Source organism: Nipponia nippon, unplaced genomic scaffold (genome assembly GCF_047370975.1).
Source record: "Nipponia nippon isolate SJK-2023a ecotype South Korea unplaced genomic scaffold, ASM4737097v1 scaffold_5, whole genome shotgun sequence".
Lineage (NCBI taxonomy): Eukaryota > Metazoa > Chordata > Aves > Pelecaniformes > Threskiornithidae > Nipponia > Nipponia nippon.
Window position 1 is genome coordinate 22,397,015 of NW_028262369.1, and position 24,121 is coordinate 22,421,135.

Here is a 24,121-nt window from a genome sequence, read left to right on the forward strand (position 1 = left end):
ACATTATGTTTCTTCTTAAAATTCCTCTATACCAACTACACCACACATAAATCAGTTATTCTATTTAGGCCTTCTAGAAAACGTAACAATAAAAAATATTCCAACTGAGAAGAAGATCCAAGAGCTTCAAAACCTGACAGCAACAGACAATGTCTAAATATAGGCAGTCAAAACACTCATCTGTGTATTTTTAGCTGAGAAAATAACTTCAGTGATAACTCAGAGATAGCACAAATTATCTCTGCAGCAGTTTCTTTTTAGATAGGTTTGCATTTGTATCGACTATGTATAAAACAAGCAAGCAGTGGCCCCTATATATTTGGGTTGCCCACCATTTTTTCCTATCATGAAGGATTCTTGTGATTTATTTTTATAAACAGATCTCCAGGATTTGTTGCATCATGTTAGATGGGGAAGGGGGTCCACCAGTGACCCCCCACAAACCAGCCTTCTTGTAGCAGAGCCAGCGGAGCAGGCTAACTGTGAGAGCCGACACAGTACCATGGTTTAGTTTTGTTTCTTTGACTGATCCGCTACAGGTTCCTGGTCAGGAAGAACCACCATTCCCCCAACCAAGTCAGTGAGGATGGGATATTGTCTGGTGGAAACATCTTACTAAGGGAGAAAGTAGCAAAATTTTAGAGAAGACATTCTCTAAATTATCTCACTATCTATGTTTCCTCCTCCACGTCTTTGTGAGGTGTTAAAATGAAGCTGGGAGGGGCAACAATGACAACAAAATCAAGGAATTTTCTTCTTCCCATACTAGGCAAGCAGCCCCTACCTCCCACCTTGGTGAACCCAAACAGATTTAAGCCTTAGTGAATTTCGTTATGTAATTTTTATGATCTACCTGTAGACAACCTAAGAACTATCTCACAACAGAACATTTCCAGCTTTTCAGAGGCTATCTTGAGGAGTCCCCAGCACTCTGAGCTCCTCCTACAAATTCTAGTGCTCAGCACCAGGAATGAGCCATCCCTAAATGTACCAGATAATATTTCTATCTACTGAAGAACAAACAAACAAAATCACTGAGCAGACAAAATCCTTGAGGACTGTTTCCAGATCTAACACTCTTCGATACTCTCTACAGCTTCCATATTGTTAGGAAACTTAGGACAAATCATGGTAAGGCTGATTTTCAAAACTAAGCTATCATATACATTTTCCAGAAACAGCACAGTGTAATTAAAAACCTATTTTCCCCATAGAATATATGAGAAGTTATGATGAATACAGTTGACCTCCTTTTTCAAGGTAAGTAAATGCCCCACAGAAGTGTGGTACAAGCTTTTGAAATGCAGGAAGCATGTTCAGAGTGATTGATCCTGCTTGATTACAACAAAAACTGATGTGACTTATATAAAATAATAAAAATTTTGGACCAGATGATGTCCAGAGGTCCCTTCTGACTTCAACAATCCTGTGATTTAAATAATTTTAAATATAGGTATAAAAATCAAAAACATGTTTTTAAGGGTTTTTTTTTTCCTCCTAGGTTTTTGTTTTCCACATCATATGGGAAGCCAGCTCATCTATTTTTTTTCTATCCCAATCTTGCAGCATATTTCTTCAGTTCTTATCTAGTTGAATTTGAAATGATCTAAGAAATAAGTCTTCAACCTATTTCACAGGGTATTATCCCACAGTCTGAAACAACCTTTAAAAAAAACAAACAAAAAAGCCCCACACTTCTCCAAAACAGCATTACTCCTTCTGAACTTGTTTTTCATCCCACTGTTCCTACTTAGTCTTCCGACTACCCTAAATATTTCCTTTCATTCCACGGGATTTACAGATTTCAAATATGTAAAGGAGTGACTGGGCATATTACCTTCTGCTTAGCTGACTAGCCTGACTACAGTTTTATTATCCTTTTTAATCCTCCATGCAAATCTCCATCCCCTTTATTGTTCTAACTTTCCATATCTATTCCTCAATTAATTAATACCAGCCTAGCAGCTTCACGATGGCTACGAGCTGGCCCTAGCTGAAGTCAGCATTTCTGCTGAAGGTTTGGTCTAAGACTCAGTTGCCCAAAATTATACTGAATTTTTTTTGGTTTGTTTTTAATGTTGCATCTAATTTGCTGCCCACGACCACCATCTGGAGAACAACGTGCAGTACTACAAGCATAGATTTGACACTACACACACACGCCAGCCCTCGCCACGCACGCACACTTCCAAATGCAGCAATGCACTCACACGTCCTTCTTTGCATACCCCAACTTCAGGAAGATTTTCAGATGGACATGGAAAATAGGATCAATCCCTTAATAGTTTCATTTTAGATTCTGACCACCAACCTGCAGAATAAAATTCTTTCAGAAGAAAACAAGCTATAGACCTGGTCACTGACAAATGACTAGCAATAATACAGCAAGCTCACGGACTCACAAAACACTACAGTTTGCTGATTAGTTATGAATGCTGTAAAAAAAAAAAAAACAAAACACAAAACTTAAAAAGTAAAGACAGACCAATGGTTAATTGTTTTTAGTAAGTGGGAAGACAACTTTCTTCAAACCTATTGAGTTCTCATTTTGCTCTTGCAGAAGAGCGAGGTAGCTTTTGCACTGGACAATTAGCAACACACATATTTCAATACAGCATTTAATACCATAGTCTAAATGTTTATCAGAATCTCTATGCCCTGAAAAAGTGCACTCCTTACTATATCTAATACTAACCATATCAACTCCTAATAGAATTCTTAAGGCCTTTATTTGCTTATGCTTCGGGACTCATCATAGAACTTATTTTTGTTTCAACACAGAAACTTGATGCAAAACTGTTAAAACGTCTCCGCAGACCTGAGTCAAATGTGTAGAAATGGTGTAAATGAGAATCTAGCTGTCAAACCTAGCCCAGGAGCTGGTAAGTATCAAAAAAATAGGGTAAGAGAACTATTTCGGATGCTCCAAGTGTAGCTACAAATATATTCTTCACACCCTTGTTCTTTCCTCTTGCCCAGATTTATTGTCACAAAGCTTTAGTTATAAAATATGGAGCAGGATTGTGGAAAACATTTTAACAACTTTTATGAAAATATGGACAAAATTTGTGCAAAAGAAGTTTATAAGACTTCCACATTCAGATTGCCACTTGAAGATCTATATCCTATATATCTTTTCCTTTGCATGATTCATGAAAGCTATTTTGTATGTGTACTGCCTTGCCATTTTCACACAAAATATTATTATATCGCAGCTGGCTTAGAATTATTGCTTTGGAGTCAGCCTGCCCATTTTTTCTTTGCTGGTTACAGATCTTGTCAGACCAGCACTGGTCTCAAGAAAAAAAAACAAAAACAAAAAACAACAAAAAACACAACAGGAGCAGCTTTATTTTTTAGGTTCCCATGTATCTTAAGTTAAAATATTTATGTAATTCATGGCTCACCCTCTCATGGTTCTTACTTTTGTATTACCACTGAAAGTTAAACTTAAGCTGATTGCTGAAAAAAATGTAGCAGAAAAACGACTTACAGAAGGAAAAGGCTTATTTTCCTCTACTCCTCCCAGATAATATGTTCTTACGTTATTATTTTCTTCAAACCACAGTTACTGCAATCCCAGGAACAGATAAATTTCCACAATCAGTGTATTCTTAGCACATAGTCTGTAGCACAGCGCTGATGTTGCAGGCTGAATTTTCTACCATTTCAGTGATGATAGAACCAAATTTCACCTAACCGATAATGAACAATATTTTTAAAAGAAGTACTGAAGCTGCTGTAGTATAATCTGACTATATTCTCCATTGATACGTAAGGTTTTGCAAAGAGCTTGGTAACATACAGAGCTGTGCAAGATGCATGGGTAGTACTAGGAAGCACTGTATTTCACAGATGTGGCATCTCCTAAAATGCTCCAGGAAGAACCACAGATACATTATTATACATAAACTCTCTTCCAGGATTTCAGTTTAGAAATCTTATTTGATAACAGAGATATTTAACATTTGGCATTTTGCTCAATACAGAGCACAAACGGTGAAATGCTTTGGAGCAATGGAGATCAGAGTGAGCCTAAATAAACCATCCAGAAGAAAGCAAAACAGTATTCCAGCACAAGAACAATAAAAAGATAAATAATGAGTGTATAGCAGAGGTTTTGTGCTAACAGGAAATGGAAGAACTGGAAGAACGGCTCAGCGGAACGCGCACCCCAAATACACGCAGTGAGAGTTTCCCCAGGGATTTAATCAAGTTAACAGGAAAAAAGAGAAATAACCACAACAGAAGCAGAGCTTTCGCACCTTACAGTTCAGAGCAATCCTCTGGTGACTGGGTTTTGATTTATCCCTGCCTCTCTAGAAACTTCATGATTGTTTTTCTGGTTAAGATGACAAATTTCTACAAAGACTGCAATGGCTTGCACAAATAAGAAAACAAAACCCCAAACTGAAGTGACTTCTTTGTTCAGTATGAAATGCCCATGGAAAGCCTCACTTCCATCATACCTGCCCTGGTAAAAGAGACAATGTCCCTTATAGAAGTTTTGTATGTTATATTTAGTGTGTCTTCAGAAACACAGTGTCATGAGGAACCTGTATATCAGCATGAAAAGTTAACTGTCATCATGGTATCACTAGGAAGCTCTTTCACAATCTTACAGTCATTACAAGAAAAGATGATAGCTACTATGCACAGTAGACAAATGAAATAATGTCTTTATTTCTAGGAATCATGTTTCATGTCATAATAATGAGCTGTTTCACATCTGTCTTTGGGGTTTCGTATGCACAGAAATAGATTACAGAAAGCTCGGGTAAACCTACACACTTCTGAATGAGTCCTATTGATCTCTTGTAGAAAGCATCTCCAAGCTACAACTCTATGAAGCCTCAGGAAAAAAAAATTCACACTAAGTGAATGTTAAACAATTTGTATTGGACACATAAGAGTTATGATGATTTACCTTACAGAAAACCTAAATCTGGACTTTACATTGTTTATGCATTTTAGTTGTTTGGACCCCAAATGTCTTAGACCAAGGCCCTTTACATTTAAATTCCAGCAGAGTTTCCTTTTGCACGATTCTCTAACTCCACTGCTGTAACAGTATCAATGAACTTGATCTTGTACAAGCTGTCTACCTTTGAGGACATAAACAGAGGTCAGGAAACCTTTGCATCCTGAAGCAAAACCCAGGGAATAAATTTAGTGAACAATTTCCACAGCCCAGAGACATCATGTTAGGGTTCTAAAGCAGTGCAACCTGAATATTCAGTGCTGCGTTAATGGAGTAGGTTTATGGACTAACGAAGATACATGCCACACTTCCAAGGAACAGCATACTGCCACTACCTTCCACCGAAACGCTGGGAAACACAAGACAACTGGCAGAAGACAAATCAAGTGAGATTCTGACCAGATATATGGAGACTTTTTTCTGAGTTGAGGACAGTCACGCAGCAGAACAGGTTGCCCAAAGAGGATGTGAAGTCTCCATTCTTGGAGGTTTTTGAGATCAGACTAGCTAAAGCCCCCCGAGCAACCTGGTCTGACCTCACAGCTGACCTCACTGCAAGGGGTTGGACTAGAAACCTCCTGAGGTCCCTTTCAGCCTGAATTACCCTATAATCCTATCAAACTAAGAGTTGGATACTCTTTTCACAATGAATATCCTCTTTCCTGTCCCAGTCTGAGATTTACACTGTTTAATGGCATTAGGCTCCCTACATGTAAAGCCTTTTTTCGTCCCCCATTGCTTAAAACATGTTAATTTTCTGCCCGTGGCCTCAAGCATTTTTATTAAAGCTCCAAGGAAAGATACCCATAAAGTGAGGTAAAAAAAAACCCAGACTTGTAATATAAGAATAGTCTTCCTGGTCAGGCCAATGGTACATCCAGCCCATGATCTTGACTCCCACAAGAGATTAAAAGCACAGAACAGAAAGGAATAGAAGGCAAACATATATGATACTTCCCCTCAAATATTTCTCAGTCCTAAACAACTTGCAGTTCAGAAGCTGAACAAGAGATGGGGTTTATGTATTCAGAAGGAAATCACGACAGATTACTCCTCCAAGGATCTGTTAAGCTTTCCCTTGAGCCTGCTCAAACTCCTAGTGTCTACAGTATCCTATGGCACAAAGTTCCACACTGTGACTAGAAATGGCATAAGGAACCACCTCCTTGCACTTGCTTCACACCTGCCATACCAATTTATTTGATGGCCCCTTGTTCTCATATTGGGAGGGACAATAAGCAATAGATCAACTACGTCTTCACACCACTAGCAAGATCTCAGTCCCATCCATTTCCTTAACTGCCTTTTCCATACTGAAGAGTTCCAGCCTCCTTGGTCAATCCCAGCGCAGAAGCTGTTCTGTATGTTTGATCATCTTAGAGGCCTTTAACTCTTTTTAGTTCTGCTATACCCTTTTTTGAGAGGAAGGATCAGAACTGTACACTATATTCAACATTTGACCAAGTAATGGGTTCCTACCGTGGCATCCTGATGTTCTATGTTTTATCCACTATTCTTTTCCTTCAAATCTTTAAAAATTAATTTGCTTTTTTGACCATTAATAAGCACTGAACTTGCAACTCAATTGGACTTCTATCCTATACCCAGGATCTTGCTCCTGAGTAGCAATATTGTTTTGTAGCTACGGTTCTTTCATGCTCAGATATATCACTTTGTATTTATCTGCACTGAAATTTTCCTGTCACTTTATTGCCCACTCACTGAGTCTCTTAATGCTCGTATCATTCCAAAGCTGTTTCAACACAATGGCACATACCGGGCTTACACAAATATAACCTGCCTCCAGGGTATATTTCATGCAGAACTGAATTACAATATAGAAGGCCGAACAGCTTAGGGATGAGATCCCAGTTGCACCGCTCCTACACAAAAAAAAAAATCTCAATCATGACGGTGCTCCCTGCGAGTATAGTCAGGCTCCAAGTAACTGGAAATTGCATAGGTAAGGAACTGCCTGGCATGGGGTAGAGAACAGTGCTAACCTATTCAAAAGCCCTTGATGACTAGAACTTAAAGAGCAAATGGGAAAGATTAGACCAATTTTCTGCCCAGCTGTCAGAGCAGTCAATCTAACTAGTGCCCAAGTCAGAAAGGTGAGGGGGACGCAAAGATGCCTGTGTAACAACACGTTGGAACACCACTCTGCATCGCAATCACACTAACCAGCAACTCCCAACTTGCTACATGGCTGTAAACAGACACGATAGATGCGAGCAAAATGGAGAAGTCAGAAGCTGTTTGCTCGCTTATAAGAGATTAACAGCAATAAAGAAATAGCAGTAGCCTGAGTATCAGTTATAAGTGTTTTCTTTTTGACTGGCACACTGTTCAAGAAAAATACATGCTGTGCGACACAATATGCATGCATTGAGTCTGCTGTAACGGAAGAGAGGAGCAGCAATGCCCCCTTGTGTTACAAGGGAAACTAATGATAAATCCATTACAATTCCTTGCATTTTCCTAAATCGTGTATGAAGGTGTATTCAAAAATCAGAACTAATTCACTCTTAGAAGCACACCTTATGAACAGACTCTCAATTGTCTTGCAGTCAAGATTATAAATTGCTGCAGATACACAAAAGGGAACACTTGTAAAATGCTCATAAAGGTAAACCAACCCTTTTATTGTCAAAATTTACAATCCATCTGAAATTAGATAATTCATTTTGTTAAATTTATCCACAGCAATTAAATGCAGAAATTGAACAAAAGCCCCTGCTAACTCCTCCTTGACTTCTGTATCTCTATTTCCCACAGGATTCTCAATATTCTCAATAATATTCTATGATATTGAACGGTCCTGTTCAATATCTTTATTGATGATCTGGATGAGGGGCTTGAGTGCACCCTCAGTAAGTTTGCAGATGACACCAAGTTGGCCAGGAGTGTTGATCTGCTGGAGGGTAGAACGGCTCTACAGAGGTACCTGGACAGGCTGGATCAATGGGCCGAGGCCAACTGTATGAGATTCAACAAGGCTCAGTGCCGGGTTCTGCACATCAGTCACAACAACCCCATGCAATGCTACACGCTTGGGGAAGAGCGGATGGAGAGCTGCCTGGCAGAAAGGGACCTGGGGGTGTTGGTCGACAGCCACCTGAACATGAGCCAGCAGTGTGCTCAGGCGGCCAAGAAGGCCAACAGCATCCTGGTTTGCATCAGGAATAGTGTGGCCAGCAGGACCAGGGAGGTGATAGTGCCCCTGTACTCGGCACTGGTGAGGCCGCACCTCGAGTACTGTGTTCAGTTTTGGGCCCCTCACTACAAGGAGGACATCGAGGTGCTGGAGCATGTCAAGAGAAGGCCAATGAAGCTGGTGAAGGGTCTAGAGAAAAAGTCTTAAGAGGAGCGGCTGTGGGAACTGGGGTGGTTTAGTCTGGAGAAGAGGAGGCTGAGGGGAGACCTTACGGCTCTCTACAACTGCCTGAAAGGAGGTTGTAGCGAGGTGGGGGTCGGTCTCTTCTCCCTAGTAAGAAGTGATAGGACAAGAGGAAACGGCCTCAAGCTGCGCCAGGGGAGGTTTAGATTGAATATTAGGAAAAACTTCTTCACCGAAAGGGTGGTCAGGCACTGGAACAGGCTGCCCATGGAAGCGGTTGAGTCTCCATCCCTGGAGGTATTTAAAAGACGGGTAGACGTGGTGCTCAAGGACATGGTGTAGTGGTGGACTTGGCAGTGTTAGGTTAACGGTTGGACTCGATGATCTTAAGGGTCTTTTCCAACCTTAACGATTCTATGATGATTCTATGAAGTGAATAGTTTAAAAATCCTATTTTCAATGGGAAAATTGTTTTTAAAGGACCCTAAGAAATGACTTTAGGATGTCCTCTATAATTGTTCAAATGCAAACTGAAATGCCAGCTCTGAAGAGTGCTGAACTTAACAGAAGCTAAAACCAGATTCAGACTCGGAAATGATGTGAACATGTCTTGCAGCCAGCAAATGAAATTGAGAGTGAAGCATTTAAAAACTAGAATCTAAAGCATGCTTGAAATCTAAAGTTGAAAGTACACGTTTTAAGGTTGCACTGCAATGCCATTTCAAGATTCATATGGCAAGCTGGACATCTAACCTTATTTTGCCATTAAAATCTACCATTGCAATTCCAACACATGAACACTCGGGACTTTGTCTGCCTCTCCTCCCTCTAGATGAATTTCCTTGTTTTGGCACTTAACATTCAGTTTCTGTTTTGTAACTCACCTCTTAGCAACTCCCTTTTGATCAGCTCTCTGATAGTTTCTTTGGGACTTTTCTTGAGCTTAACAATAGATTCAAGTGCTTTTCCAAGCCTTTCTTCTAAAACTTGGACAGGAAATAGCCAGAAAGCTAAAGCCTTTTTCCTCAATCTGTTGTAAAAGAGTCTACCACCATCCTGAATTCTTCTGTGGGTGGAAAGCTAGTAACACAAATCCTCTGGCCGAGATCGGAATTTACAACATAAAAGTTTCATGAAGATACAGGAAAAAAGTGAACAGAAGAGGTTTTAACAGAAGTAGAGTTTCAAAAAAAAGGCAATTACTTTGTAAAATTACATCCATGACACACCAACTGATAGACATCAACAATATTGATCAGTATATACAAGATAATTATCTAGTGTCTTCCAAAAAAAACCCAAAACAAACAAAAAAACCCCAAACAAACACCCTCCAAAAAAACCCCAACCACATGAGATTCATAACAAAAGGAAATAACCTACCAGTCTTGGTAAGTGGTGATTGCAATACTTGGAGGTGTCAACAAAGGCAGAGTTGTCGGTCTACAGACAATGTCTCTGTCAGGTGTCCTTGCTTTTTCTGTTTGTCTTTGGGATAGTGGTGGTAACTGCAAATTACCAGAACAACATCTTCTTCCTCTCCAGAGGTCTATGCCCAGAGCATGGCTGGAAGTACTGTAGGACTTACTCAGCCCACACTCCAGGTAATCCAGAGCATTCTGCAAAGACAGAAAAGCCACTGAAGTTCTGCAAACAAATGTTTTTCTCCATGAGGATAACACACATTCCATTTTTGTTCTACAGTCATAGCTACTCACAAAAGACAACTGTATGACAAAATCTTGGCAGAGCCTGACTCCACTGCGTTGTTATTTTATGAAGTTACGAATGAACTTGAAAATTCATTCATAACTTGTCTAAGCTAAATTCAACATCTAATTCTAATCTAATTGAACACTTCGATAATCCAGGTCACTTCAGTGATACGTTAAACTTTTGATATTTTGAATTTTTTCAGAGAACATTCTACTCAACATCCATCTTAAGTATCGTTCCTCTCCACAGCACAAACATACTGGTTTGCCACTTTTTTTTGACGAATCACCAGGCAGAGAAAGGTCTCAAGAATACTGGACTTAGACACATCCTGAATTATCCAAGAGCTATTCAGTAAGAACTCTCAGCTAGGCTACCCTACCCTATGTCTGGCATTCCTAATAGAACTAGTCTCAAAAAAGGTTTTGCTCAGTTGAAGCAGTTTTTCCTCTTCTAGTTTCTACTGATTTTTATTTAAAAAACATCACCATGATCTCAGAACTGGCTATCAGTCTTCTCAAACCCAAGCCAGAAGTTCTCCCACAGCAGAACAGCACTACGAGAGTGTTGTCAGTTTTGGTCTTAGAGAATTTAGTTAGTCAAACATAATTGTCCAATACAAATGAGACTATTTCTTTATTGTGCGTGATGAGCTACCAGTAGAAGCTGGAGGGTTACTGTAATAGGTATATATATCTCTATGGCAACCCCTCTACATTTTTCCTCTTCTTTATCTGGTCCTGAATTTTGATCTCTGCCCTGTTCTCTCCATCCTTCTCAGAACTTTCCAAGCCTACCTTACAGCCTCCCCAAGTCCCTGGGATCATTTTCCCTATGAAGAGCTACCACTGTGCCCCGCACTGAGTGTAGAAGGATCTACTTCACCTCAGTGAAAACATGAGTGACAACTGGTAAGCCTGTAATGTTCTCCATAGTCATGAGGCTTTAAAGTAAACAACTCTGTGGTACTGTCTACTCTTACTTCTCAACAGGGGAAGGAAAGACAAGACTGATGGAAGAATGGCATACTACCAGTTTTCTCAACTTTCCCTACTTGCTTGCCCATCCCACAACCATGTGAAGCATCCAGACAAGAAACAACATGGTACACAGCTGCTTTACGCCTTGACTATAGCCTGAAGTGCTGGTGCAAATCCATGATGTGACTAAGGCATCAACATCATAATGACCTAGATAGAAGTTTAAAATATTTGACATGTTATGCTTCCAAAAATATGCTAGAGATCTTCAGTGATCCAAACCCTACTCTTTCATAGCACAAAATCAGGTCAAAGATACTCCTAGGAACCCCAGAAAGGAAACCCTGCCTTCTATATGGGGATCTGACTTAACCTGCCTTTATTAATAATCTTTATAAGACTGTTTAATTTTTTTGTTATTATTTAAGAAGTGTACAGCAGAGTTTTCTAGCTTCCCATTAGATTTCAGATGCCTGCTTTCATTAAAATCAGCAAGGACTGAGTGGACCCAGCATCATGGTCAGGCAAACTGACTATGAAGCAGCGCAACATGTGGTCTAAGAGTGTAAAAGAAACATTTATTGAAGGAGTGCTATAGGATACACTAACTACTAGGTTCCACTCCTCCACTGTATTTTCATATACATTTCATGTGGTTTTCCATCTTTGGAGAGCCCCAGCTGTGACAAACAAGACAATTAAGGTTGTGGTTATCATGCCATCATTACAAACTGATACACTTCTCCAGAGAATGGGAACTGGGGTTTAATTAATAGGGGATTATGATGATGATAAGCAAGTGCAGTAATGGAATAACACATGCATCATCACATTAGGTGTTCAGCAACTACAGTGGGAAGAGATGTTGAAACACTGATAAGTATACAAGTACAGCAAACACACAAAGATGGGATCCAGAACAGAACTTCCACAAGGTATGGAAATGTTTGGTCCCTGCTGCCTGCCAGCATTACACTGACCAAAGGCCAGCAAAGTATATGCTCTGCATAAGACTCCTCTAAACTTCTCATGGTGTCAGGGTTGGTTTATTTGTTTTTAAAGGTGCTGGGCTTATTTTCTGCTTATCCTATGAGCTGCAAACAACTCTAAGGAAATCAATGAGTAACCAAAGCAAAACCAGCTGATACTTACAAAATAAGACAAAAAAAACTTTTAATCTCATTTTCATGAAGTACTGGGAAAAATAAAACATGCCTTTAGAAGAAACTAACCTCATCTGCAGTTACTGTCATGACACTTCTGCTTTTCTTCATTATCGAGATTAAAGTGCACTCCGTTATAAAAAACTCTTGTTGTTCAATCCAATTTCTTCAGATGGGCAACCTGAAAGAAAAAAAATTGTATTTTTGAATAGCAAACTCTTTTGATAATAAACTATAGAACTAACTGCTAACATCACAGCTGATTTATAACTTACTGTCCATTTTCATAAAAGACTTGGCAGCAAATGTTATGCAAATGTAGCTCTATTAGTGAAAGGACAATGCCATATTTAGTAAAATCATATTAACAGTAACCAGTATTCACAAGGCTCTGCAATCTAAGCAAGCCCTGAAACATGTCTATTAATACGGGATAAAAGCTAACAGGTTCTACTTGCAGAGAATTTTTGTTTAAATGAGCCTTTTCAGAGGTACACCATAGAAGGTCTCCAAGAACGGCTTGAGCCAGCTCTCATAGAAGAAAAGGAATTGTATCTGTATGTGATTCTAAGATTTAATCATAACTTACAAACATTAGTTATTATTACACTGGCACGTACGCACCACTTCAGCCACTAAATTACAGCCTTCTGTAGGGGGTGACACTGCAGCCACTTTGAACTATGCAAGAGTGCTAAGGGGAATGAAACACAGCCGAACAGCTGAAGCCGTAGGGGAAACCAGCACATGGGAACAAACCCCCTCAAGAGTGTTCCCAGGCCCCCTGCTCTTTCTCGCTGTGGATTTAGTGCTCATAAAAAAGCTACAGTCATGATTATATAGAGAGAACACTGAGGGTTGTGGGTTTTTTCTTTTCTTTCCCCAAAGAACAGGTAGAGCTGGAGTGCCACTTTTTGTGTGCTGACAAATTTTCTCCCCTTCTTGGAAGGATTATCTTTGAAGTAGAAGACTGCTGAAGGGCCACTGCTCACACACTTCAGTGCTGAAGCCACCACAAAAAGCTGTGCAACAGTTCCAGGCTTGGTGATGTTAGACTTCTAACATGATGCTCATTCTGAGAAATCGGGGATTTTGAACTGTATTCAGATCACCTGCTCATGCAGCGCAAGTTCAGGACAGCAATAAGCAATTCAGACTGCCTGCAAAAAAGGGCTGCCAGACCCTGGTGATCTACCCAGCCGATGAGGAGCAGATGTGGCATCAAAATTAGGCACCTAATTCTCTTCCCTGCTACTATCAGCAGCCAGGGTCCCAGAAAGCAGGCAGCCTGCACCACTCACTTTTACTGTGAGGTTCGAAGCCCTGGCAGCAGGTACTGAAAGCCACCTTACACAGCAATTGCTGGTTTTACAGACCTGTTCTTTGGTTCCCACCCCACAATGAATTCAGAAGTCTGAATGCTCAAGCGTGACAGCTCGGCTTGGCTTACAGCCACTGCACCATCAAGGATCCAGTTTAATACCGAGGTTAAACGCTATTTAGCTTGCACCTCTACCTATTTAAATCAAAAAAGCTCAGGCATAACATCTGAATAGAGTGGTGCCTCTGATCACAGAAGTCTATGGACATCACAGTCTCCAGGAGCCAACTGCTCATCTGCTTTTCCATGTACAAGAAAAGTGCTGTAACAAACCTGCTTCCCTCTAAACCAGATCACCCTGGGGAAAAAAAGAAAGAGAGAGAGCAAAACAAACTCAAAATGCTAACACACAACGCCAGAACTGTAGTTGAGTCTGCCTGCAGTTCTGGCTGTGGCACAGGCACCTCCAGTTGTTTTCATTTCCTTAGGGTTCATACATCCAACACACATATATCCCTTCATTGCCAGCCAAAGCATTTGGAGCACTCAGATCCATGCCAGACATAACTCACTGCCATTTCAGCACAAGTGCTGAAACACAGTGCTGTATGCTTCATCCTGTATGAAGCAGCATTGGAAAAGAGCCGAAGGATTTGCCTTCTAAAGCACTTCAACAGCTTCCCTCCAGAAAAGGATAACAGGACTGTCCAGGAGCAAAGGACAGAAAACAACAAAAAGTATTCTGCAACGCCTCCCCCAGGCTTGCTCTCCTCTCAGCATCCATCACTGGCTGTCACCAGAGCCAGGCCAGTGGGAAAAACAGATTTATGGCCTGATCAAGAACCTTCTTAGAACAACAGGTCACACGCGTGCACCAGCTAAGCAATCAGGGTGGGTTTAGACATTACAGCAGTGGAATGGCTATTAAAAACCTGACACTTGGCAGCACGGTTGTGTGGCAACGTTACTTCTCTCGGCAAACCTTATCTAGCTTTTGATCCATATTACAATTAGATGAGCAGGCTAGAAGTGAGAAAAGTCATTACCCTGTTAGCAGCATAAAAGTCATGCTACAGTATTCAGAATAAAATACTAGAATAAGTTTAACAATTTTATCAATCTTCAACAATTGGTAGAAACTAAGAAGTCCTGTTATAAAAAGAAGCCAAAACTGACAGCAGACAGCAAATTTGATGATACCATGCAGGTAAAGAAGACCATAACTGTGGTATGAATCCACAGACTAGGAAGACATGGCATGACTATTTGCTGCCAGAAATAAATACATATACCTCTGTAATATGTAGACAAAATTCATAGAAAGAAAGAAGGAAGCAGTTTCATAAGCAGCAGGACTAAGCACATTAGTGTCTCAGAGGTGGATCCTTTACTGCTTAATAAAGTACAAGATTGAGATGTTCATTACTGCCCTGCTGCGCATCTTGTGACGCCCAACACAAATGAGCTCACACTGTGGCATGTCCCACGGTGGGACTAACAACTGCATCTCCCTCCTGAATAAATGTGAGTTCACAAACTGACATAAATGAATAAGTAAATACATAATAAAGTAAATAAGTAAACACATAAATAAGTATCCAGAAAATGTCTTTGGCAAAAAAATCTGAAAGAATGAAAGCCTAAGAGTGCCTCATAAATTTTGTTGAGCTTTAGGATCAGAACCGACACTAGGAGACCAGACATGGAGAGATGGACCAGACTGACTAGCAGATTGTTTCTGTGGAAGCCTGAGTCCTCTTATACCACAACTTCCTTTCCTTTATAAATATTTACCAATTTGAGAAAGTAAGTTTAACCAGAATATGAGTAATTATAAAAAACGTACGTATTTTGTTCAATGTGGATTGCATTTCTGCAGAGCCTACCAAGAAAAATCTAAGACTTCCGTTAGTCATGACTAAATTGCTGTTAAAATCTGAGTCATTCTTTTCCTGTGTCTTTACATAAAAGATCTGACACCTGGGATGAACATCTAGGGTAAAAAAAACAAAAACAAAAAAACCAAACAAAAAACAACCAAACAAAAAACACCCCAAAAAGGCTTACTGGACAATTTTTCCCATACACATTTTCTAATTCATGCAATCTTTTGTTACAAGCAAAGAGCTTCCTCCACTACCCAAATTCTCCAAAAAGAAACTATATCCCAGCAGACTGGTTAAGTGTGGGTAACAGGGAATGCCTAAAAGCAACAAGGCTTTGCATTTGATATTAGACTACAAAGAAAAGTAATCTTTCAGTGCTGCAGTTGGGTCTAATCCATTTTGCCGGAATATAGCCTAGGTAGGGTACGAGATTTCTTTTTACACCAAGCTGACCTAGTTCTTCCACCTGAACTTTTTTGTGCTCAATGACTGTGTTTTTAAAAAATGACAGTAAATGTTCCAGCAGTTTCAGAGTGATAAAGCCTTATAGCAAAGGTATGAATGCCAGGGTTCAAAACTGGCAACTGACAGTGGTGAGGATAAAAATACATAGATGTGTGTGATAAAGTCTGCTTTTCCTACACTTTTTTAAAAATAGCTATTCAACTCATACAGTGTGAAATCCACTATTTAAAGAAATTCCTAAAATGCATCTCAACATGCAAGTTCTGGTATGATTTGAAATACAAGAGATACATTTCACCATGTTGCTGTTTTCCCACACATTTTGTCTTCTGCATGGGCAGCTTTAAAGCCACAGGGTTATATGACAAGCAGATTAACCCTCTCACCCCTAAAGATACTCCCCTCCCCGATGAAACACAAACAAGGCAGGGCCAGGAGGATTACATTTTTGCTGCTCGTGCAGTGCTAGTTCTTTGGATTAACAAAAGGTTTGGGCAAGCAGAGCTGTTTATCTGGTTGCTTTCATACTCCAAATTAATTTCCTCCCACTTTTCAAGAAGGCAAGACAGAAAGATTGAGAGAGAGCAAAAAAACCAAACCAAAACAAAACCCAGTGACCCTGAGATAATACAGCACGTTCTGCAGTACCATACCTGTTTCTTCCCCAGCGCCAGTAGCGCTGCCCAGGCCATGACACATATTACTGGGGCAGTATTTTTCCTAGCAACAAAGTGCTGATCCTGACAGGTTCAGCAGAACCTGAAGATGATCAGAGATAAAAACAGAAACCTGAATGGTGAATTAATAGAGAACCTTTACTAAGGAAACGGCTGGGATGAAGGGAATTATCTGATCACACAGATAATTACGCCATTTGTGAGCTGGGATTCAAACAACTTGATTCTCCTTAAAGATCATCAAAACTTCACAGGGTGAAGTACACACTCAGACAGGGTGACAGTCGCCAAAAAAAAAAAAAAAAAATGTTATAATCTCGGGTCTAGGTCTCCCAGACAAAAAACATGGGCTCTTACTTCAGGCTGGGAAATTGCACACAGTTCCTTATAAGAAAAATAAACCCTACGTGGATTTAACATTAGCCAAAGGCAAGTTGAGGTATAAATAGCAATTGGTACCTAAACAGTGATGGTTTTGTATTTTACCTTAAGCAAAAGCAGCAAGCTCAAAATGCGAGAGCAATACTTCGCCCTCAGATTGCTAAGAAGGTCAGCTTGCTTACAAAAAAGGAAATGAAGGTCACGGCCAACTGGTTGCACAGCATGGCAGCAGCACCACAGGTACTGCAGCTGTCCACCTACAGCAGGAACAAGCGTGCAGTATGTTTACAAGCTGTACATACAACAAATAAAAAACTTCAAAGAAATACCAGTCAAATGTTTCTGCAGAATTCCATTCCCCTGAAAAATTAGTTTCAGGAATTTTACCATTTTATTTTTGCATCACACACACATCTTGAACCATGGAAGAATTAACTGTACCTTTTTTCCCTTTAACCAATTTAGACACTAGGCTATTTTTTCCAGTATCAAGCCCTAAACTTTTAGCTATGTGACTACTGCTATTATGTCCAGCTACTTGGACACAGCCTCCCAGAAATATATGTGTAAGAAGTTCCTAAACAGCCCTTTCTACTACTTAGAGAGCAAAAAGTTGTTTTTTCAGTGGTCTTTTCCCATTTCTTGTGAACAGAAACAACTGAACTGCAGAGCTTATGGCAGCTCCAAGAAACTCACTCCTCCTCAGAAAAGTCAATCTATTATAATTTTCATAAAATGCTGAGAAGACTTCATAGCACGACACAAAATAAAAGCAAGGGCATCTATTAGCGCAAATGCCTATAACCTATGAAAACAGACTCGGGAAAGAAGGATTTGCCCTGAGAGGCAAAACTAGCTTTATTTCTTATCACTGCAATTCTCACATAAACTAAGTTTGCTATAGAAGTACTAAGGACCTAGCAATATCATCCAACTAGCGAAGTGACTACTTCACTTTGTCCTGTTCCAAGGCTGCTTTAAGCTTTCTCACACTTGTCAACCTGTGAATTACAGGATGAGTAGGCAAACCAAATCTAAATTAGTTTGCTGTTTTTAAGCTATCAGGCATGTGTGCGATGTAATAAAGTTGCAAATTTATTTACAATATAAATTAAACCAATTCTTTTATTATAAAAAGTGAATGCTATATGCAGGATACTCTTTGTACGTATTTCAGAAAGTTCCGTCAAAGTTGTGCATGGCCAAACAAAAACTTAAAAAAAAAAAACAAAAACAAAAACAAACACTTCCCATGTTACCACTGGGTAAATTATCCTTATTAAAACAGTGTCTTAACTTTCATTAGGAGGTTTCTTACTGAGATATCAGCAAGGTTAAGAGGATTGCAAAGACTCATCTTTTCTCTGGCAACCTAATCATTAAAGCTGAGAATAACCAAGTCATTCTATTCGAGAAATTCCAGTAACTCTTTGATTTCCAGCAGAGGGTACAATCAGGTTGTCGTTGCTCTTCATTTATCTCAGTTATGACAGGAAAATCAATACTAATTTGAACATATCGTTACATTGCTTACTGTCATTAGGCCTAACGTGCTCTGCAGAACTCCTGTGAAATACAACCAATACTCCGTCACTATTACTGCTGAGAAAATATGACCACATTTTTTTGAGGAAACTTTCAGGCAAACGTTAATAGCCTAGGCAGAAAAAAGAATTGCAGAAAACACTATTCTATTTTCTTTACTATGTTAATGATTTTTAAATCTTACAGCTCTAAAACTGTTTGTCTACTATTGCGGTCAAAAGCAATTAATTTTAAAAGCAGTTCTGACAGCAACAAAGGATACAGTTTAATAGTGCTACCTACCAGCACATACAGCATTTTCAAGGTAATTACTTAGGAAAGTGAAGCGTACTATTAAAAGATTCAATTTATACCTTTCCTGTTCTATGTGCAAATGACTAGCAGAGCCTCCCACTCCTCGGAGTGGAGTTGAACAGCATTCAGAGAGCAAAGAACAATTATTAATTATGCTTTTTAAAAAAAAATTCATCAGTTTAAAAATACAACAAAACCCAGTGCAACAGAAAATGCACGCAACGCAAATTTCTCCCCTTTAGACTGGTAGGATGCTTTTTTAAAAAACAGACTTCATGTTCCCCATGTGTTTTTATTAGGAAAGGAGCATAATGCACTAAGCCTCGCTGGTCTACATAGATAACGGAAACACTGCAGATCAGGCAGGATTAGCATGTGCTGGATAAACAGCATGGGGAAACTTACTGTGTCACCACTAGCTACTGCGGCACTTCCCTCATGCCGCTGATTTATTTCTTACCTTCCTAAACTCACCCAGATATTGCTCTAGTCCAAAAGGAAAAGTTGTAAGATCCCCAGATCTCTCTTTTCCCTACAGTTTTTATAGGAAGAGCCAACTTCAAACAGCCTGCAAGAAGGATTTTTTTCTTTTTTTTTTTTTCTCTTTTAAAAATTCTGGAGCCATGCAGCAAAGCAACACAATGATGCTAAGCACAGAAGTACACAAACAAGCCTACAAATAAAGACCATCCTCAGAAGAACACATCATCTAGAACTCTTGTAACAGAGGACTATTCCTAACCTTGCCAATTTTTCCCTTTAAAAAAAATGATAAAGAATAGTGGGGAAAGATGAAATGCAAAATCAGAACAGCAAGAGGTCCCTAGAGAATGAAAATAAAGCTAGCTGAGACCTGCAAAGGAGGGGGACTCACAAAAGTAAGAAGAAATTTTAACTGTAATCACCATCTGCACAGCAACAGGCTGAAGGAGAAAGTCTAAAGCACCTACAAGCAATGCTAACAGCCCAGTGAACAGCAGACCCCTCAAATCCTGCATGTTATGCAAGAGACAGGCTTAGCTACTCCATTTTATCACTGCTGCATCTGTGCCTTGCATCTGCATCACAGGGCAGAAGCTCATCCCACACAGCGGGGCCAGCGCTGTGGCAAGATCTCTGACCTGCTGACCAGCTGTGACTGGCCGACGAGGTCTACAGGCGAGGGGAGAAGTCAGGGTGCAATGCTGCAGCCAAGGTGGGCTCCTGGTGAGGCCCCATGCAAGTAAGAGTCTTGCTATAAACGCCGTTTCCACACTGCTCCAGAAGCCTTCCCCCACCCTGCAACAAGCCAGGCACCACCTCGGTTCCTCCCCAGCCAGGCACGCAGCCCCCTCTTTTTTTTTTTTTCTTATACTGTTTAGGCAGGTAAAAATCCCATAAAAATTTACAAGAATCTCCCTTGACTCTCCCATAACTCTTCTTGCTGTTCTTATTTCCAGACAGCTTATGAAGTGGGAGATAAGGGGCTGAATAAGTATGATCAGATACCCAGCAGCATCTTCAAACAGAAGAAAGCATAGTCAACAGCTGGGGACAAAACCCTCCATGATGTGGCATGGTGGTTTTCTGTACCAGAGTCTCACGCTCAGGCAGGTCATCCCACAGCCCAGCCTCAAAAACAAAACCCTGCAGGCCACAAAACACCACCTAACAAAACAATTTAATTGCCTGAGGCAAAATCTATTCCAATTAGAGTAAATGCTTCCGTAGTGATAACAGCAGGATCGGGTAACTAGCTTTTCTGACCACAGACAGACACAAAAACTAAATAAAAAGGAAAAACAATGCTCCGTGCCAAGGTAAACAGCTGCTGCTCTCTCTCTCCTGCACCCCGTGGCCTCTCTTCACCAGGAATAAGGATTCTGCAGCTGATAAATGGCATTTGCATAAATTGTGCATCCTACACTGCTCATAAAAGGCAATCCTGTAAGGAGTCCAAGGAAGGATAAAGAAGACTCTGGGAGAGACCTCTCCGTGCTGTTAAATGAGTACAAAATGAGGTTACTTCTAGGGTAACAGCATCTAGCCACGCAAAAGATATTGTTTCTAACAACACTGCCTGTCTGCAGCATCATTTTTGTTAGTGAAATACGAAGGATTTATTTTTTTAGATCACAGATTTTGTGCAGCAGTAGCTGCTATTGCTCTGTTATTAAGTACAGGAATAATTATTCCGTACTACAGTGCATTGTCTCAAAAATTTTATATAATATACTGGAACATGCACATCATCTCTCATAAGAAAAACAGCCATATATCAACAGCAAAGCTAACTATTGTCTCAGCATCTCCTGCCTAAGTTTTGGATATATTTATCATCATTACAACACTTTTCACTCACAGACCTCCAAGCATTTGGCAAGTGTGTTCAGCGTTACAGTAGTGGACACAAATCCACAGCGAAAAATAAGTGACTGACTCAAAATCACTTGTCAGTCAAAGCAGAGCCAGACATAAGACAGAGAACCAGCTACACTTACCATTGCACAAGAGCACCCAGGAAAGAGTACACAAGCGGCGTACGCACAGATTAGAAAAGAGAACCCATTTTTAACTCACGTTCTTACCTAACTCCCCTATTTACTATTTATCAAAAAAGTTACATTCTGAGGTTTCAAAAATAACTTCATTGTTCATTCAGACCTAGGGACATTCTCTAAATGTAGGACTTGAGGCTTGCCAGGAGAAGTCAACCCCATTCCAAAATCCATGCTTAAAAGCACCTGTCATAATGCTCTCACTTGGGGACATAAGTGGTTCATCAAATGGCTTCACTTTTCAGAAAGTCCTCCTTTAATACAGAAACAGAGAGTAACTGAAAATTAAATTTCACATCTCATCTGCAAAGGCAAAGCACGGCATTCAGAGTATTAAAGAGGACATGACTGCATTAGCTAGCATGGTCAACTACAAACATGATTTATCCCATTTTTTCTTCCATACTAGCAACTTCCAGAATGAAATTTCTGTCTGTCCATCCCATAAAAAAATTAAAAAAAAAAAAAATTAAGACTAAAGGAAAAGCCTTTGGCATTCAAATGCACAGATGTTTTCTACCAACCACTAGCCAAGACCACTTCCATTAAAATATTTTATTTCATATATTTTAAGAGGCATCTATGACAACATTTTTGTATTCTGAAAAACTAATTTACAACAAGAGATTTCGAAAAAGCCCGATTTAGAAGAACATTTAAGCTTTCTTATTCCAGGATTTTTCTTTTAGCCAAAGCAGATGTTACTGTTTCTTTATACTACCGCTATCTTGTTTCCTTCAGCATCTGATATTTTGCTTGTTGGGAAAATATTTGCATTATTCTAGATTTCAGGCTGAACTGATCAGCAATTTTTTTTAAAAAAATGAAAGAATAGTTTAGATCACACTGCAATTTCCTCAGAAATCAAGTGCTATTATGTGAGGTGAAAGTGATAACACCAGCATTTTCCTCAAACTTCTCACAGTAATTTTTTTTCATAGTTATTTAAAACTCTTCAAACCTTTAATTATGTGGGGTGATACTTCCAGCACTCAGTGTCTGCCTCATGCTGCATACTTTAGAAAGTTTTGATCAAATTCAATCACTTCAAAAGAGTGCAATTAATGAGGAGCGCACTGTTCAGTAACCTCTACTTGCAGCATCCCCGTGCTTCAGGACACAGACTTACCATTTCACAGGGACGAGCTTCGTGTCACGGTTCTTTTGTGTGCATCACCACGAAAATTCTGGCTTTTCTGTCCAAATTATTCAACACTGAAGTTGCAAAGGGAATTGCAAAACTGGGAATTCCAAACCATAGCGATGTATGAGAGTCCCAGGTTGTTCAGAGCATGGTCAGAGGAATCCCAACCTGGTTACATCCACCTTCGCCAAGAAAAATGACTACTGCTCTGCACACAGCTGGTAATTTTGACAAATTATATCAACTGAACATTGAATCTTGATGTCAAAAGTCAACATTTTTATCTATAGATGCAATAACTGATACCATTTCAACAGTCACTGGCCCATAAATTATGAGACATTCAATCATTGCTAAAGAGGAGGCTGGCAACTGCAATTAATATTGCTCTTCTAATAGGATTTGAAAATTTTGGGGTAAAAGGCAATTCCTCACCTTTGCAGCAATGAAGCAGAAGAATGTATTTGGAATATTCGAGTTCTTTTTACAACAGGTAATTCTGTTGGCCACAGAATGCGGTACCTCATGTATCTTTTTCCCAGAAATAAAATATTTAGGTATAATCAGTACAGCATTCTTTCAAACTAACCTTATGTTAGGATGGAAGAACATGATGCTTTTGCTTGTTCCAATGCAAAGAAGTCAAACCAGCAGCACGATGTAGACACCGAAATGACCTTTTTATGCCACAAGACATCAGCCTACAAAATGCTCTAAGTCACAAGAGCGGCCTAACATTTCTGCAAGGTTTCCCATTCTGTTCATACGATGTGCTTTACTCAGACAAAACACGCGCTCCTGTCTCTGGATGGCAAAGCAGACTTTTCTGCTGGGCAGAAGAAATGCCAGTTTTCAAGAGAAAAGATGTCCTGCCTGTCCTATATTCTTCTCCCATGAGCAAGATCACACACTGCAGACCTGACCTTGCTGTCACTGCTGCTCTCAGCAACGAAAACTCCCACTGGCAAAGCAGCACTGCCACGCTGAGCATCAGAGAGGCCTGCGGAGGCTGCCTGGATCGTCCAGGGTCTGCGTGCGGACGCGATGCCTCTGTATGCAGCTACCACAGTCCTGTTTCAGCCGTGCAACAACGTGACGGCCATGGTAATGTGCCCCTCGCTGTACACGCCCTCTAGACTCACCTCTTCGGTATGGAAAAATCTTCAAACCCACCAACTTTTTATAGCACCATCAGGCAACCAGGGGCTTTCTGCACCACTCCCAGGTAACAGAATTTTGAGTCAGCTAAGAAAAAAAACTGGACTTAGAGCTATTTGCATGTTTTCTTTCTTTTCTATAAATTGCTGTAAGAAAATAAAGGTAAGGATTTTCAAAGACAAATAGCAGATTAAGAGGATATATGACTTACTATGGCCCTACCAAATCATTAAATTACCACCCAGCTACATGAATCCACAATGCATAAACAGTACAGAGGAGTTTTAAAACTCTCATCTTTCAGGATTACCTTCCTGAAAAGCTAAAGGGCACCTGTATTCCTGTAGTAAAACAGCAGTATTAAATTACTAGATGGATTTTACAGCAGGGATTACTCTCCCTGCAAGATTTAAAGTAATACATCAACATCTTTCTTGCAGTTTGGAGAATATAATGATAAAAAAGAAAAAAGTATCAGCTTTCACCTTGTTCTTGTCAGCCCAGTAGAGAGATCAAAGAATCCCACATTACAC

The 24,121-nt window shown here is 39.9% G+C and overlaps 1 protein-coding gene across 1 annotated transcript in view; it reads right to left on the bottom strand.

The window, feature by feature from the left end:
• The window catches only part of PDE4B (phosphodiesterase 4B), a 221,018-nt gene that overhangs the window by 182,480 nt on the left and 14,417 nt on the right, over positions 1-24,121 (bottom strand). The window contains exons 2-3 of the mRNA XM_087734351.1: positions 12,250-12,361; positions 9,705-9,940 (exon numbers count right to left, since the gene is read on the bottom strand). Coding sequence (XP_087590477.1) covers positions 9,705-9,940; positions 12,250-12,291 — 278 coding nt within the window. The 5' untranslated portion in view covers positions 12,292-12,361. The remainder of the gene's footprint in view (positions 1-9,704; positions 9,941-12,249; positions 12,362-24,121) is intronic.